The sequence below is a fragment of the Lissotriton vulgaris genome, chromosome 2_1, assembly GCF_964263255.1.
Source record: "Lissotriton vulgaris chromosome 2_1, aLisVul1.2, whole genome shotgun sequence".
NCBI lineage: Eukaryota > Metazoa > Chordata > Amphibia > Caudata > Salamandridae > Lissotriton > Lissotriton vulgaris.
This window is the reverse complement of record NC_141687.1, coordinates 14044713-14060460: the sequence shown is the minus strand read 5'-3', so window position 1 is coordinate 14060460 and position 15748 is coordinate 14044713. Positions and strand designations below refer to the sequence as shown.

Genomic DNA, 15748 nt, shown 5'->3' with positions numbered 1-15748 from the left:
TCATCCGCAAGCGAATTGCCAACAGCGTGGACCCCCACGCGCTGATGACCGAGAGTATGAATCACAAACACGAGTGGCAACTTCTCTTTAAGTTCCGCCACTCGGACCCAGATCATTTTATGTTTTATTGTGCTACCTTTGGAATCACGAAACTCATTCTGAATCCAAAAGAACAAGTTTTCATTGTAAGACTGGACACAGTAGTAAGAGTCACTTACGATCAAAGTCGTCACACTAGGATCTGCGTACTCCAATGCAAGCATCAGAGCACGAAGCACTGCTAATTGTGCGGTGCAGTCTCCAAGCGTCTGCGTGTGCACGACACTGGACTTGAACTCATCGTTCACCATGGTACCGACCACAATGGCGCAAGCGGAAAGGTAGGCATGTTTAGAGCCATGCGCAACCTGCGCCGAACCATCAGTGTAAATGATGCAATGGAAATCCTCCAACGGCCGCATTGCTAAAAGAGCAGGATGAACAAATTCATACTGTAAATACTCCTGCGACCGTAAAGTGGCGTCAAAAATAAACGTGACATCCTGGGACGTCAAGGATGCAGCCCATTGAATCCACTGAGGGTGAAAAGCTTTGGAATTAGGTACACTGGCTTTCGTAACCGCCTCTAAGGCAGGACACGGGGTAACAACCAACATGCGCTTTCCTTGTGACAGGGCACGTTCCTTAAGAATTGCCATCTGCACAGCCGTTAAAACTTTCTCCACAGTGGAAAAACGCAATTCAGCCGAAGTGTACAAGTGTGACTTGTAAGCAATAGGTACTGTATCTCCTTCATTAAAAGTCAGGTACGTGAAACCCACCGCCCCAGGGATAATTCTTATCACCAGGTTGGTCTGGTTATCACGAGTCTGTAAGTATTCAGAAGCGAGCAAATCAGCCTGCAAAGACTGCAGAATGGCGGAATGCTCAGGCAGCCAGCATGATTTGGAGAAAGATGGTTGTATCAAAGCATACAAAGGCTTGATACGCTGGGCATATTCCGGAATGTAAGTTCTCCCGAAATTCAAAAAACCCAGCAAAGATTGTAATTTCTTCAGTGTTGTCGGAGAGCGCAATTGTGCGCATTTCTCCAGGAAGTGAGGTGCTAACCCTTTTCCCTCGTTGTTAAGCTCGTAATCGAGAAACAACACTGTGTACTCTGCAATGTGCGACTTTGCAAAGTTAAATTTGTAACCTATGTCTGCAAAGTTACAAATTATGCTATTCACTCGACACAGATGCTCCCAAAGATCGTCGTCTGTGAGATAAACGTCATCCACATACGAACAAGCAACTGGGTCGATGCCCTCCAGAAGAGAGACAATGCGGGCGGAGAATACCCCAGGACTATTCTTATAGCCCATTGGGAGACGCCGAAACATTTTTTGCACACCGCCGCATGTAAAACTGGTCCATTGAGAACTTAGACCATCTAATCTATGTGCAAAAAAACCATTGGAAATTTCAAGCGTGGTTTTGAACCGTTTACGCTCAAGACTATTCACTAAAGCAGAGCCATGAGTATTCTGTACTGCGCAGTTCCGGCAATGCGAGTTTAAATGCCTATAATCCAAAACCAAACGATATGAGCCGTCCGGCTTGTTTACAGTAAAAAGGGGGTTATTCATCGGTGACACACACGTTTCAATTACACCTTGATATTCCAATTGTTCAAGGATAGCCGCGACTGAAGCTTTGGCTTCACGCCGTATGGGATATTGAGGTTGAGGCTGCGGCTGAGACCGTAAAGGAATCTCGTGGCTTGGAGACAATTTATCCCAGCCACACTGATTGCGGTACACAGCCGGCGCAAGCGCCGAAGCTCACTCTTCTGCAAAATGCAGCGCTTCCACTCTCGATACAGTGTGCGCGAAACTGGGGAGGATCACCTCCTCCCCTCGCGGAGCTGCGAGAACAAAAGGTGGGGGCCAGTCAGCCTCCGAAAGCAGAATGTCATACGTAGACGAAAGATTTTCCCAAAATACCCCTTTTACAGTTCGCTGCATGTCACCTTCAATTAACAGGACAATTTCAAAAAGACGTTCAGGGGGAGCAACATGCGTATCAGCAGTTTCAATCACAACATAAGTGTCAGTCGCTGTCACCTTCAACAGTGGACGGAGGGCCTCTCTCTCTATGGTAATCTCTGCTGCACTGTCCAGCAAGGTCAGAGCCCGCGTCAGATTCCGAAGCCGCGTTCTCACTATCTGGGGCATATCGATGCGCTGTCAGGGCGGCGACTTTCTTCGTGGCAAACTGTGGTCTCTTGGGCGTAGCGCCTTCCTGCTGCTCTCCACCGTTACGCGGGCGGGGCGGACCACGTCCTTGCTGGCCACCCCGGCCCCTGCCGCCCCCTCCACCACCGGTTGACGGAGCCGATGAGTCCTGAAAGGAACGAGGAGAGCGTTGGTCAGAAGCCTGAAACCTCTCAGGCGATTTAATCATCGCGCGGTCGCGCAAATCATAAACACGATCTGACTGCGCAGGCAACGGAGACGCAGGAGCAGAAACCTGTGTTTGTTGTTGTTGTTGCTTACTCTGATTCTGCTTTTTAGGCCAATTCTGTTTCTTGGACTTAGGTTGACCACTAGTTTCCGAAGACTGACCCTGGGGCTGCTTTTTCTCTTTATCAGGAAAAGCCTTAAGCCCCTTTGCATTGCGGCCAACCGTTTTATAAGCAGCCACAATAATCCTTGCCAACTGACGGGGTCTTTCGGCCTCGGGAATCAACGCCAAAGCGTTAGCAACCTGAAAGTTCACTGCATCTCCCTTGACATTTGCAAGGATCAGATCGCAAACTACATCAAAGGAGCCACACAGGCGCATACCCAATTCGACCGCCGACTCCGGTCCGTGTTCGTCTTGAACACGTTTAAGGACCGCACCCAGATTGGTCACAGACGGGGTGCCGTAGCACCTCGAATAGACCGCTGCAAAAGTCTTACCCCAGGTCTCACAGTCAACAAGCTCAGGTGCCAAATCTTTCGGTAAACTTAGTGTAAGAATCCGGTGCTTATCACCGGGCTTCGTATTAGGAAACACAGCTTCTAGCTGGCCGAATTTCTCTGCAAGCCAGAACGGAAAATCATCCTTGTCCTGGGGCTTTTTGCCCATCACGGAAATCACCATGACAGGGTTGATTTTCAAACCTGCCTGTTCTGCACGAAGCTGTGCACCCCTAGGGGCTACGTCTTGAACATTATGGCTAGTGTAATGAACAAGCGCTCTAATCACTGCCACTGCGACTTCATGAAGTTGCCGCAGATCAGCTATGCCACAAGTGGCTTGATTAGGGTGAGGTGTGAATCCAGCCAAAGCGGGCCAAGGAGTGCCCGGAATGGACAAAGGACCCAACCTCGGAGCGGTTAAAGCGTGTGGTAGGGCGCCACCAAACCAAACTCCATGCTGCCAAGCATCAATAGGAACCTCCAGTGCTCTGTACGGAGCATACGCAGCCGGTACAGCCGTAGCAGTGTAGGAGTGGAAAACACCCGAATTAGCGTTCACCGCCGGAAATGTCACCCACGGATAAAACAGTTCGTACGGGTAAGCATGTTCAGCACTCACCACTAGAACAACAGCCAAGCCTTCCACAGGTACATTATAAGCCCGCAAATGGTCACGCACCGCAATGCGACTATGCGGCGGGATGTCCACGGCTTGTGCCATGTCAGCACAGGAAAGTGAAAAAACAAAGATTACTTTGTAGCACAACTGGGTAGTAATTCAATGAAACCGTTTTTAGATAGATTCAAGCTTGAAAAAGACCTATTTCAAAAACAGGTAGGTTTTTCCGACACTGCCGTTTTCCGGAAACGGGAATGAAGGTGTTAAGGGTCGAATGATATACTACTCGAGTGTCATGATATAAGGCCAACAACGTATGGGCGCCATGTAGCAGGGTTTCCGTTCTCCCACAGAACCGTGCACAGAGATCTAGAACCTGGGTGAGTTAGGGTGACCCAAAACTCACCGTAGTTTCAGAAATCCCCTTACCAAGCTAGCTACAGTGTCTCATCGGTAGTAATAACTTACCAATGATTTAGACAATCCAGAACATGAACTTAGGGTACCTCAGGTATCGTGGAACACATGAACACTCTTTCGTTATATAATCATTACAAACCGAAACTGGGAGGCAAAGAACTCACGTGCAAGTTTGAAATGTTTATTTTTCAATGCAAAGTTCTCAAACGCAGTATCTTGTATAATATCAACATACATATTATAAAAATCAGAGTTAGCAGCATAGTCACTAATCCATAGTAAGCAAAAGGAGATAGCATGTTATGATGCAAAAATCTATAGAATTCTGTATCACCTATATTTCGCGCACCCTATTTAGCATATTATATTATATCTAAGAAGGTCTCATTTGGGTTCTAGCAGGGCGGGCCCATACCTCTAAATTTCAGTAGGAGTAGATCACATCAACAGCTACCAGCTCTCTGCATGCGAAGCATCAAGTGTGTTGATTCATTCCCTGTAACTCTATCTTAAACCCGAGTAGAGCCCAATGTTGGCAGCAACATTATTTGTGTTATGTCTAATGTGGTGCGAGGATCAGGCCTTCAGCAACCTTGTGTTAGGTTATTCTTAGAGGGTGCAGTTCTCAGTGTGCAGACATTTGTACCAAGTGTACCAAGCACGACTGATATCAGAGCAATAACATATTATTCTCAAATAAATCACATCTTTCGTCTAGGTTGAAAGCTACAATAACAATTAGGTGTCGTGTGCAAACTGAAGCCGAAGGAAAATAGGGTGTTTAAACATTTAATAAACTCATGCTAACTTAACACAATATATAGAAACGCAGTAACCATATGACAAAGTGTTAGCATACTGCTTTTTAATCATTGATATAGAGCTCCTTTAGTCATTTTTAAACACACCCTTTTGTTCACTCAGCGCTGCACTTTTTCTTCTTCTTTAGTTAAAAAAACCCTCTTCACTCAGCACGAAGGTATACCTTTGGGTTCTATGTTGTACCCTGTGGAGTCATCAGCCATCCTCTAGCTCTTCAATCTGCTAAGGGTACCCTAGTCAATTCTGAAGACTGAGGTCCCTGGTGAGAGGAGGCTAGACCCAAATGATGAAACATCACAATCTGTAAATGATGGGTTCTGGCTAAAGAGGTTCTCTTCTCGTATAGAGGAGGCTGTTGTCTTAACCTTTGACATACTTTTACCCCTCCCCTTTCCCATTCTCCCACCTTTTGTCTAGACTCGAGGAGTTTTGTGGTATATATAGGTCCTTCATGTGAACCACCTCAACCTGACTTTGAGAGGTCTGAAGTAAGCATGCTCTTGGCAACAGATGATGGGGTGGAAGAAGAGAGTTAACCTCCTGTCTGACAAAGAGCAAGATGGGTCAGTGGAAGGTGTGACCCTCCCCCCTTCACGGACCCCAGAGCAGCAGAGTAACTGTTGCCAGCTGTTGGGGCAGTTTGCCATGCTGTTCTCCCTGAGCCCAGGTGTCAGCCACTGGTGTACCCATGATATGGACAGTGGGGACAGTCCTCTTGTAAAGCACAAAATGTACAGATTGAATGAAAGGGTCAGAACCAGCATCAAAGAAGAGGTTTCTAAGATGTTGGCATTAAGGGTGATAGAGCCCTCCAACAGTCCTTGGGCCACCCCAGTGGCCTTGCTCCCAAAGACTGCTGTACCTGGAGCCACTTCTGACCTTCAGTTCTGTGTGGACTACTGTGGGCTCAATGCTGTCACCAGGACTAATGCACATCGCATCCCCAGAGCGGAAGAGCTCATAGATCAGTTGAGAGCGGCCAAAATTCCTCAGTACATTTGATTTAATATTTGGGTACAGGTAGATTGCCTTGACTGATGGGGCCAAGGAGAGGTCTGCATTCTCAACACCAGAGGGGAACCACTAGTTCTGGGTGATGCCCTTTGGGTTGAAGAATGCCCCTGCCACCTTCAGAGGTCGGTCAACCAGGTGTTGGCTGGACTTGAGGATTTTTGTACCGCCTCCCTGGATGAAATTGCAGTGTTCAGTTCCAGCAGGGAAGATCACTTGCACCACCTCTAGGAAGTGTGAAAGGCTCTGTAGAAGGCGGGCCTCACTATCAAGGTCAGTAAGTGCCAGATATCCCACATCACCCCACATCTATCTCAACCACCCGCACATTTTACATTCCTGAAATTGTGGCACCGTTATACTACAGCCCTGAAGAGTCACAATTGTACATGTTGTGACAAAGCACGTGTCGGCTGGTAGAATGTACGTTGTACTGATCCGGATTGATTTATAAATCCTTTTGCTTAAACTTCGAGATCTCATCTTACATTATTTGAACTTTCTCTATTGTTAACAATACCTGTTTCACTGTAAACCCCTCCACTCACACGTGTGCACAGGACTTCTTTGCAGTACATAAAATGTACTTTGAAGGATTTTGGAGGTAGTACAAAAAACAACCTACTTCCTAATCATTTTCAACAAAATATGTAAATAGCTACAAACAAATAAAATGAAATTGATATTATAAAAAAAGAAATTACATACTGGCAAAAATTGATAAATACATAATACAAATGAGAAGAAAATATGTAAATATAATATACTTACCTACTTTAAAAAAAGGGAAACGCCAGAAAATAATAACTTACATAGTAAACAACTTAAACAAATATTACTTTACTTGAAACTTTTGCACTGCACTACACATTATTATTTAAAACACTTAAAACTCGATTTTTAATGTAAAACAAATAAAGTAGATAGTTTTTTCAACAATAAAATTAATAGTTATCAATTAACCAATTAATAATTTGTTTTCTTTCTACCCTATTTCCTTGCAAATACAACTTTCAACTAAAATATACCTTACTAACAAAAATATAAGCATTACAATTTTACAGGATATTAAAAAAAAAATTAATTGAAAATGTACAAAATAAAACAATTTAAAACATCGATTGCATAATTAACAATTAAAAAATAATTCGCATTTAAATTCAATTATTTATAAGTTGACATCCCACCCTATTCTAAGAAAACTACAAAAACCAACACCATGGCACTAAAATATACATTACAAACAAAAAAAACAGTTGAATATACATTAACATGTAAACGAAACTCCAACAATAAATTAATTTACCCAAGCAACAATAGTTTTTACAAATATATTTATGTAAAGAAATATTATTTGAAACAATAACAAAAAAAACAATCTTTTTGACAAAGATATTTTGTAACATAAAACTTCTGCGCTAATGATATTTTTGACACAATATTAAAAACTCAACATTTTGTCCATACACTCTTCTTTTCACAGATATTAAAACTTTGTCCTATCTCGGAATGGCAATCTCTGTCCCAAAAGCATGGCTTTGAAGAAAGGAACACTGTCAACTAAACAGTGCTTCGAGTTACACAAACTAGGGTCCAGATTTCCTAAACTTTCACACAACACAGCGTTGCATGAGAGGGCGAGAACCGGAGAGCGCTATTGCTACTAAGATATTGCTCATGCCTGCTCTTTCTAGCACCGACACACTATCAGCTGTCTTAGTGCAAAGGGGGTCTGCATGGGTCTGGTATAGGCAACCCTTCCAGTGCAAACTTCTATGCTAAGACTAACTTTAAAACTTTCCCTATTTCAAATGTGTGCTGTACGGTGGAGCATACAAGCAAAGAGAGAAAAGCTAAGATAAATAAAAACATTTCTCCATTTTAACTCCTGCTTCAAGTGGAGTTAATTTTTGGTGCAAAATCTAGTCTAGAATTGCTAAAAGATGGGGTTTTAGCCCAAAACCCAACAGTGGTTGCATGGACATGGCCATGTACTACCCATAGAACAGCTCATTCGCACAGAGTAATGCAAACCAGGGCTGTGTGCTACATTGTGTTACTTCCGGGCAACTTTTCAGCACCAAAGTAAATCAACCAAAACACGTTGTGCAGGTTTGTGCCACGTTTTTGATGCAAATCCAGTGCAAAAAAATTGTAAATCTGACCCAGAGTCAGAAAAATTACAACATTCTCAAAACAGTAGAAAAATGTTTCTTCACAGTAATTTTGGAATCGTGAATAAGCAGCCCCATAACTTGCACTTCTGGCTAATGAGCTCCCAGAATTTTACCTTCCTAAGATTTTTATACCAAAACCAAAAACATTTTTGTGAAGATAGTATGTGTTCTGTACGTAATACTGAGATCATACATGAAACACTACATAGATACCATCGCTCAGGCCTTAAAAAGGCAGACAAAAATTAGTGAAACATGTTCTGGCTGGTGCAAAACGTTAACTAATAATAAAGAAATGGCCTCCATGTCACATGTAAAGAAACACTTAAGTGCAATGGTTTATTTCTTGAACAAATCTGAATAAAAAGTTTGCTTTTCTTTGGGTATGACATTGATGGCATAGGCTCCCTGCTACTCATTTGCTATATTTAAAAAGTTAATCAGAAGAGCACCTGATGTAGGTAGACTGTAGCAGCGCAGGGTTTAATCACCTCTGAAACGCCCACTCAGTAGCTTAAGTTTATACAAGGAGATTCTGCGTGTTTAGGTATCCCTGGGATGTCTAAGTATCCCTGGGGTGTCAAAGTATCCCTGGGGTGTCAAAGTATCCCTGGGGCATCAAAGTATCCCTGGGGCGTCAAAGTATCCCTGGGGCGTCAAAGTATCCCTGGGGCGTCAAAGTATCCCTGGGGCGTCAAAGTATCCCTGGGGCGTCAAAGTATCCCTGGGGCGTCAAAGTATCCCTGGGGCGTCAAAGTATCCCTGGGGCGTCAAAGTATCCCCGGGGCGCCAAAGTATCCCTGGGGAGTCAAAGTATCCCTGGGGAGTCAAAGTATCCCTGGGGAGTCAAAGTATCCCTGGGGAGTCAAAGTATCCCTGGGGAGTCAAAGTATCCCTGGGGTGTCTAAGTATCCTTGGGGCGTCTAAGTATCCCTGGGGCATCTACGTACACTGCCGTGCTCAGGGGCAAGTATGAATGCAATCAGGTCATTGGAATATTCAGAGTCATATCCCAGAGCTTGTGTAACTTGGAGCCAGGCAGCTAATGCTGGAGACGTGGAGAACTGAAACAGGTCAGGACTTGTGGATGACTCCAGTACAATCCTAGGAACTGTCATAGGGGACTGCAAACAGCAGCACACAGACTGCTAGACTTACACCCACCATACCCTGCAACAGTGTGAGGAAGCACAGCAGGCAACGGTGTCCTGATTTCTCCCCTCAGGTACATATTTTTCACTTTGCTCTCTAAGTAGGTCAGTAGAAAATATTATATGATAGTAGAAAGAGAGGGAAATACTAAACTACATCTTACACTGTTGTCAAATCATCAACAATGTCAAACCTATCTAATGTTCAGAAACTCAGGAGAGAGACCAAGATAAACAATTCAAAGATAATGTAGCCATGATGAAAGAAGCGAGAACAAGCTCACCCAGGGAAGAGAAGGCCTGCTGAATTTCCTTCATCACAGTTTTGTAAAGTTCCTTCTGCCAGTTATGCAAGAGCTTCCACTCCTCTTCAGAGAAACAGGCGGCGACATCGCAGAATGTAATCGAAACCTGAAACAGCAAGATTGACATAAATCAATCACCGACTTCACAAACTTCAGGTGATATACACTGAGGAAGACACTCATGTATAGGAGGACACTGCTTGCAGATAGACTTAGGCATAACCAATCTCTGATAAGATGTGGCAGCAGTGAAGTGATGTTCAATTAATTAATTAATTAAAATCATAACATCTCAACAGAAAAAGAAATAATAAAATACAATAAGGCATAGTAAAAACAATATTTGGTGAAAGAGTAAACGTCACGTTTTTGATCCGCTTAGGCTCCCCATACCCAGTTTGCCAACATTGCACATATGCTTTCACCTAGCATTGCCTAAGTCACTGGAGCTGCGGGGCTGCACACAGTAACTTATGGGGTCATTACAATGGTGGAAGGACTGCCACCGCCAGCCGTGCGGTGGCAATCCACCGCCAACGACGGGCGAGTCACCGCCCGCCAGATTAGGATGGTGGGCGGATCCATACTGTGACCGTGGCGGACGCAAAGACCGTTCGCCACGGAACCGCCACAGGTAATCATACCAATTGCCCGGTGGAGCGGTCTGCATCCCTAAAATGGTGGCGGTGCCTAGCAGCACCGTCCGTCAAAATTAGGATGCTGGCTTCAGGTACCCTTTCCATGGGGGGAAACCGCCATGAAAAAGATGGCGGGGATTGTTTCGGGGACCCATTGCGGGGGCCCCAAGTAGTGGGTAGAGGAGTTTGTGCACTGGGGGTACCCCCCTACATTTCACTGCACCAAGTGGCAGGCACTGTGCGGTGCTTGCCACATAGTGCAGTGAAATGCACAACGTGCATTTTTTAAATCGCTACGGGTGCTGCAGTCAGCAGCACCCACCGCAATGCTAAATTGCAAAATGGCGGTCGCATCCTAATTCGGTGTGCGGGACCACAGTATGTATGGTGGCGGTCCCGTTCCCCACTACGATGGCGGGCGGACTCCAGTGTTTGCGGCTGAAAGTGCTTCAGCAGTCCATGCAGTTAAAGTGCGACCCAGTAAAGTGCAATACAGAGATTTCAAAAAGTGTTTTGTGCTTACAAGTATAAGGCCCTCATAGACATTTTGGAGGTTACCCGTTGCAAGCTTCATCAACTTTACCAGGCGTCCAGATAGAGCTTCTTATACACAGGATTGGCCAGCTGCTCAGAATGGCCTCAAGTTTAAGATACAAATCAAGAAAATGCCTGTGTATGGTACTAAAGTGCTTAAAGTCAACAGTGCTTAATTGTTCCTTATAGGAAGAATGAGGTTCAGTACGGTGCAGTCCAAGGAGAACCAAAGGTGCTCTGTGCTTGCAAGTAAGGCCATCATGGACATTTTGGGCTGTCAGTTGCATCTTTCAAACTTCACGATATGCCCCCATTGCTGGCATGATTCTCCTGGTAAAATGGTTAGGACACCCACTCAACATGTCCACACATTTAAAATTTGAAATACAGGCATTGTGAAGCAATCTTTTCTAGAGCATGTTAAATCACAGAGATGCATATTGAGGATTTAATTTAGGTGATGATAGTTGTTCATTGTTGTCAATAAATATTTTGTACATAAAATTAATACAATTAAATATGACTCACATCTAGATCTAATTTATGAGAGTCCCGACAAAGCAATATAGAGAATTGAGGTACATGTCTCAACAACAACAAAAACATAATTAATATATACATAAACAACAACCACAAAAAAACAAAGAAAATTACTAATCAGAGAGAAAAAATATATAATTTTACAAAAACAAAACATACATCATAAACAATCACAACCACAAAAATGCGCATTTTTGTGGTTGTGAATGTTTATGGTGTACGTTTTGTTTTTGTAAAATGATATATTTTTTCTCTCTGATTAGTAATTTTCTTTACGTTGTTGTGGTTGCTGAGACATGTACCTCAATTCTCTATATTGCTTCGTCTATGTCGGGACTCGCATACATTAGATCTAGATGTGAGTCATATTTAATTGTATTAATTTTATGTTCAAAAATATTTTTTGAAAAATTATGGACTATTCATTGAAAGAAATGATGATATATATATTTTTTGAAAATAAAATATAAAAAAAATTATATAATTGTGATGCTGTCTGTGTGGGACTGTTTTGATGTAATCAGTATTTAGGGGGTTCTTTCTACTGTATATTGTGTTGCTGTTTCCCTGTTTTTTCCCCTTGAGATTTGCTTTTCAGGGACCCTCTTATGTTTATTAGATCGTACATCAACTTGACCTTCCTTGTGACCGTGCCAATAACCCCTTTGGGGAATTAGACCAAAGCACGTTGTTTTTATACCAACATAACATTCTTACAACTGACAACAATGAACAACTATCATCACCTAAATTAAATCCTCAATATACATCTGTGTGATTTAACAGGCTCTAGAAAAGATTGCTTCACAATTTGAAAAGTATAGGAAGGACACATGTGGTATCCTTAGGAGCCCTAGGGGATTCATTGCAAAGTCAATACATTTGCGCACTACAGTTAGGCCAGTGTTGCCTGAGTCAGACATTCTGGCTCATAAAGACATTGCACCATCACACAACATCTATGCCAGGGCTGATTGAGTGCCTCAGCCCGCTCCTAAATAGCGTGCCTACTCAGCTATGCCAGTATTAGACAATATGGCTCACAACACAGTGTGCCTGCAAACCACAGCTATGATAGTTCTGCTGGAGCCACACAGCCTGCCTCATATTTGATCTTACCACCAAGACCACATTCTGCCCAAACTGAGGACATTCACTGGCTTCAACCGAAGGCCAAAATGTGTGACTCTACATACTTAAATCTGTTCAAGCTATTATCCTGACACGCATTTGAGATAATTCAGTCTGCAATCTGTCATGTTAACCCTCTTCACCACACAGGTGAAGGGAAGTACTCTAGAGGTGCAACCAGTGAAACATCCTAGAACATCAGGTAGAATTCGCAGATTTCCTACGATTCTAATAAGGAGCAAAGAGTCACTCCTTGCACACCACAGACAAGTACCCTGTCACTCTGGACAAAGGGTTCCTTTTTGCACACCACAGACCACAAAGGGCCCCTTCGTTTACACCACTGACAAGCCTGCAGCTCTTGGAACCCCTCCACCCCCCACAGAGCACGCACAAAACCATGGCATCATACTGGACTCCTTGCTCCCGATGAACCGCCAGATCAATGCCATCTCATCATCCTACTACCACACGCTATGCCAGCTCCGAAAGATCTTCAAGGGGATCCCCACTGAGTCAAGAAAGTTGGTCACCCACACACTCACCAGCATCAGAATCGACTACGAAAAATGCACTCTAGGCCGGCATCACCCAGAAACTCCTCAAGACACTGCAGAACATTCAGAACGCCTCTTCCAAACTCATCCTCAACACCTACACTGGATCCCAGTCAACAAAACCACGTTCACGCTCCTCACACATGCCTACAAAGCCCTAAGAGACGCGGGACCTGCGTACCTTAACCACCGCCTCACATCCCACACACCCACCAGACACCTGCGCTCTGCCATCTGGCCGTGGCCTCCGTCCCACGGATCTGAAAGACCACAGACGGAGCAAGATCCTTCTCCTACATCACAGCAAAGTCCTGGAACACCCTGCCTCTCCGCCTCAGGCAATCATTATCATTGCCTCAATTCAGGAAGGACATCAAGACCTGGCTCTTCGACTGAACTACAGCGCCTTTGACGGATCAGCAGTCCCCCCCACATCCAGCGCCTTGAGACCCTCACGGGTGAGTGGTTGCGCTTTACAAGACGATTGATTGATTGACAAGTACACTGTCCCTCTGCACAAAGATCCCCTTCTTGTACACCACAGACACGTACACTGTCCCTCTGCACAAAGGGTCCCTTCTTCCACTCCACATACAAGGCCACCTTAACCGTATCTTGTGGAGGGGGAACTAAGTAAGGCCACCAGTGTATACAAAAAAATAAATTGGATTTTACATAAAGTAGAATCTCTGTTTTCCCTGAATTTCATTGAAGATGATTATTATGCATCCATGAGATTACATTAAAAAGACACTTTTGAAAATTCAAATCAGAACCGGTAGACCCCTTTTCTAATGAAATGATCTGCATTCGAGGTGGTTGCAATTCCATAGGAGTCAATCAGAAATATTAAGGGGGCAACATAGCTATTAAAAAGGGCAGGGCTAGAAAATGATGCCTTGGGCACACCCCTGGTGATATGTTTTCTTAGATGAAATTCTCCTAGAAGTTTGTCTCCTATCGGTAAGGAAGGATTTGAACCACGCTAACGCTTTATGGGAGATCCCTGCATCTTGGATTCACTGGATAAGGATGTCATGTGAGATTACATCGAATGCTACGGAGTGGCCCAGCAGTATCAATAATGCAACCGTCCCAACCATCCAGAGTCATTTCAATAGTCTCCGAGACCCTGACAAAGGGCCAAAGGGTCCCTTCGTTTCCACCACAGACAAGTACAATGTCCCTTAGCATGTAGGGTCCCTTCTTGCACACCACAGACAAGAACTCTATCCCTCTACATAAAGGGTTCCTTCTTCTTCCACACCATAGACAAGAACACAGTCCTTCTGGCACAAAGGGTCCCTTCTTGCACACCACCTACAAGTACACTGTCCTCCTGCAAAAAGGGTCCCTTCTTTTACACCACAGACTTGTAAGATGTCCTTCTGCACAAAGATCTCCAGTGTGCACCATACGTGTGTTCAACCCACCGGGTGCTCAAACTCCTCTGACTGTTCCAATTTCTTTCCCATACACCCACTGTGGTATTTCTTTTACCTGTTTGTCCTGCAATAACAGGTGCAAACCCACTGACCTCACACCCAGGTGCAAGTAACATTTGTGGAGGGTATTAGGTGTGAGCGAGAATGTGAGTTAGAAGGTCTTCTAGCATAACGCTTCTTGAGGGATTAAAAAACATTTCTCCTCCTTGGTGGAATAAATGCATCGCTTCAGTCCAGCTAAGCTGCACAAAGGGGTGAAACTACCTCCAGGAAGTGAGTATGAAAGGCGCTTGACCACACATGCACAGCTTCAGTGCAGCTCAGGCTTCTCCATGCACCAAAGCGAAAGGCGCTCTTCCAGGTCACCTCTTTACCACTGCTGGGAGGAGGTCTGCCTTGTGCCTCGTGGAGGGGGAAGGGTGACATGGTGCACTGAATGAACACTGTGACTAGATTTCAGACAGACACATGAGGCCTGCAGCCTGGGCACAGCTCACATAAGGGTCATCTCTCCAGTGCCCACTGGAGATGCCCAGGTGGGCGAGTGATCCCTGTGGCTGGTGAGGGGGGAGCTCACCTCGTCTGGGCCCTGCTGAGGCATCTCTCTAGTGTACACTACTGTGCTGCCTAGGTGGGAGAGGTCTGCTGATGGAGAGGGGGGTACTCACCTCGTCTGGACCATGATGGGACATCTCTGCAGCGCCCCCTGGTGAGGTGGGTACTCACCTCGTCTGGGCCCTGATGGGACATCTCTGCAGCGCCCCCTGGTGAGGGGGGTACTCACCTCGTCTGGAGCCTGCTGGGACATCTCTGCAGCGCCCCCTGGTGAGGGGTGAGTACTCACCTCGTCTGGGCCCTGATGGGCCATCTCTGCAGCGCCCCCTGGTGCTGTCAGGCGGTGAGCTCCGCCGCTGGTGAGGGGTGAGTAGGAGAGGCTAAGGGAGGCTCCTGGTCTGAAGCACCCCTCACAGGTCAGAGGTCAGAGGCTGGAGGTACAGACACCTCACACGCGCCCCGCAGCAGTGGTGCTCCAGGGAGGTGCGGCCGCCCAGGGCGAGAGGAGGCAGGGGCAGGCACCGCCAATGCAGAGTCAGGCAGGGACTTCCTGGTGCAGCTTCCGGTAGACACCACTCCTCAGTGCGCATGCTCAATGCTATACCCCGTGAGTGACGACTCCTCACTGCGCATGCTCAATGGCAGACTGGTTTTTCCTGTCTCAGCTCTAGGCAGACACTGCTACCCAGTGCGCATGCTCAGTGCTAGAGTACAGTCTGTCAGTGCGCAGTACCAGAGTACGCCTCGTCTCGGCAGGCAGTACTCAGTGCGCATGCTCTGTCTCAGAATACTAATCTAACGTGCTCATAGCCCTTGGTGCGCACGCTCAGTGTCAGAATACATCTCTCACGCATGCTCGATGTCGACTGCTCTCCTCCCTGCAGACAGCGCTCAG

The 15748-nt window shown here is 45.4% G+C and overlaps 1 protein-coding gene across 3 annotated transcripts in view; it reads right to left on the bottom strand.

Annotated features, from left to right (window-relative positions):
* LOC147729457 (uncharacterized) overlaps positions 1-15405 on the bottom strand; it is a 128229-nt gene extending 112824 nt beyond the window's left edge. The window contains exons 1-3 of one of the 3 annotated variants that reach the window (XM_086954327.1): positions 15178-15405; positions 15025-15062; positions 9433-9559 (exon numbers count right to left, since the gene is read on the bottom strand). In XM_086954327.1, coding sequence (XP_086810453.1) covers positions 9433-9559; positions 15025-15048 — 151 coding nt within the window. In that variant the 5' untranslated portion in view covers positions 15049-15062; positions 15178-15405. Of the gene's footprint in view, positions 1-9432; positions 9560-15024; positions 15063-15142 lie in introns of all 3 variants that reach the window. The other 2 variants (XM_086954326.1, XM_086954325.1) reach the window with 2 other exon arrangements.
* Between the last annotated feature and the right edge of the window lie 343 nt (positions 15406-15748).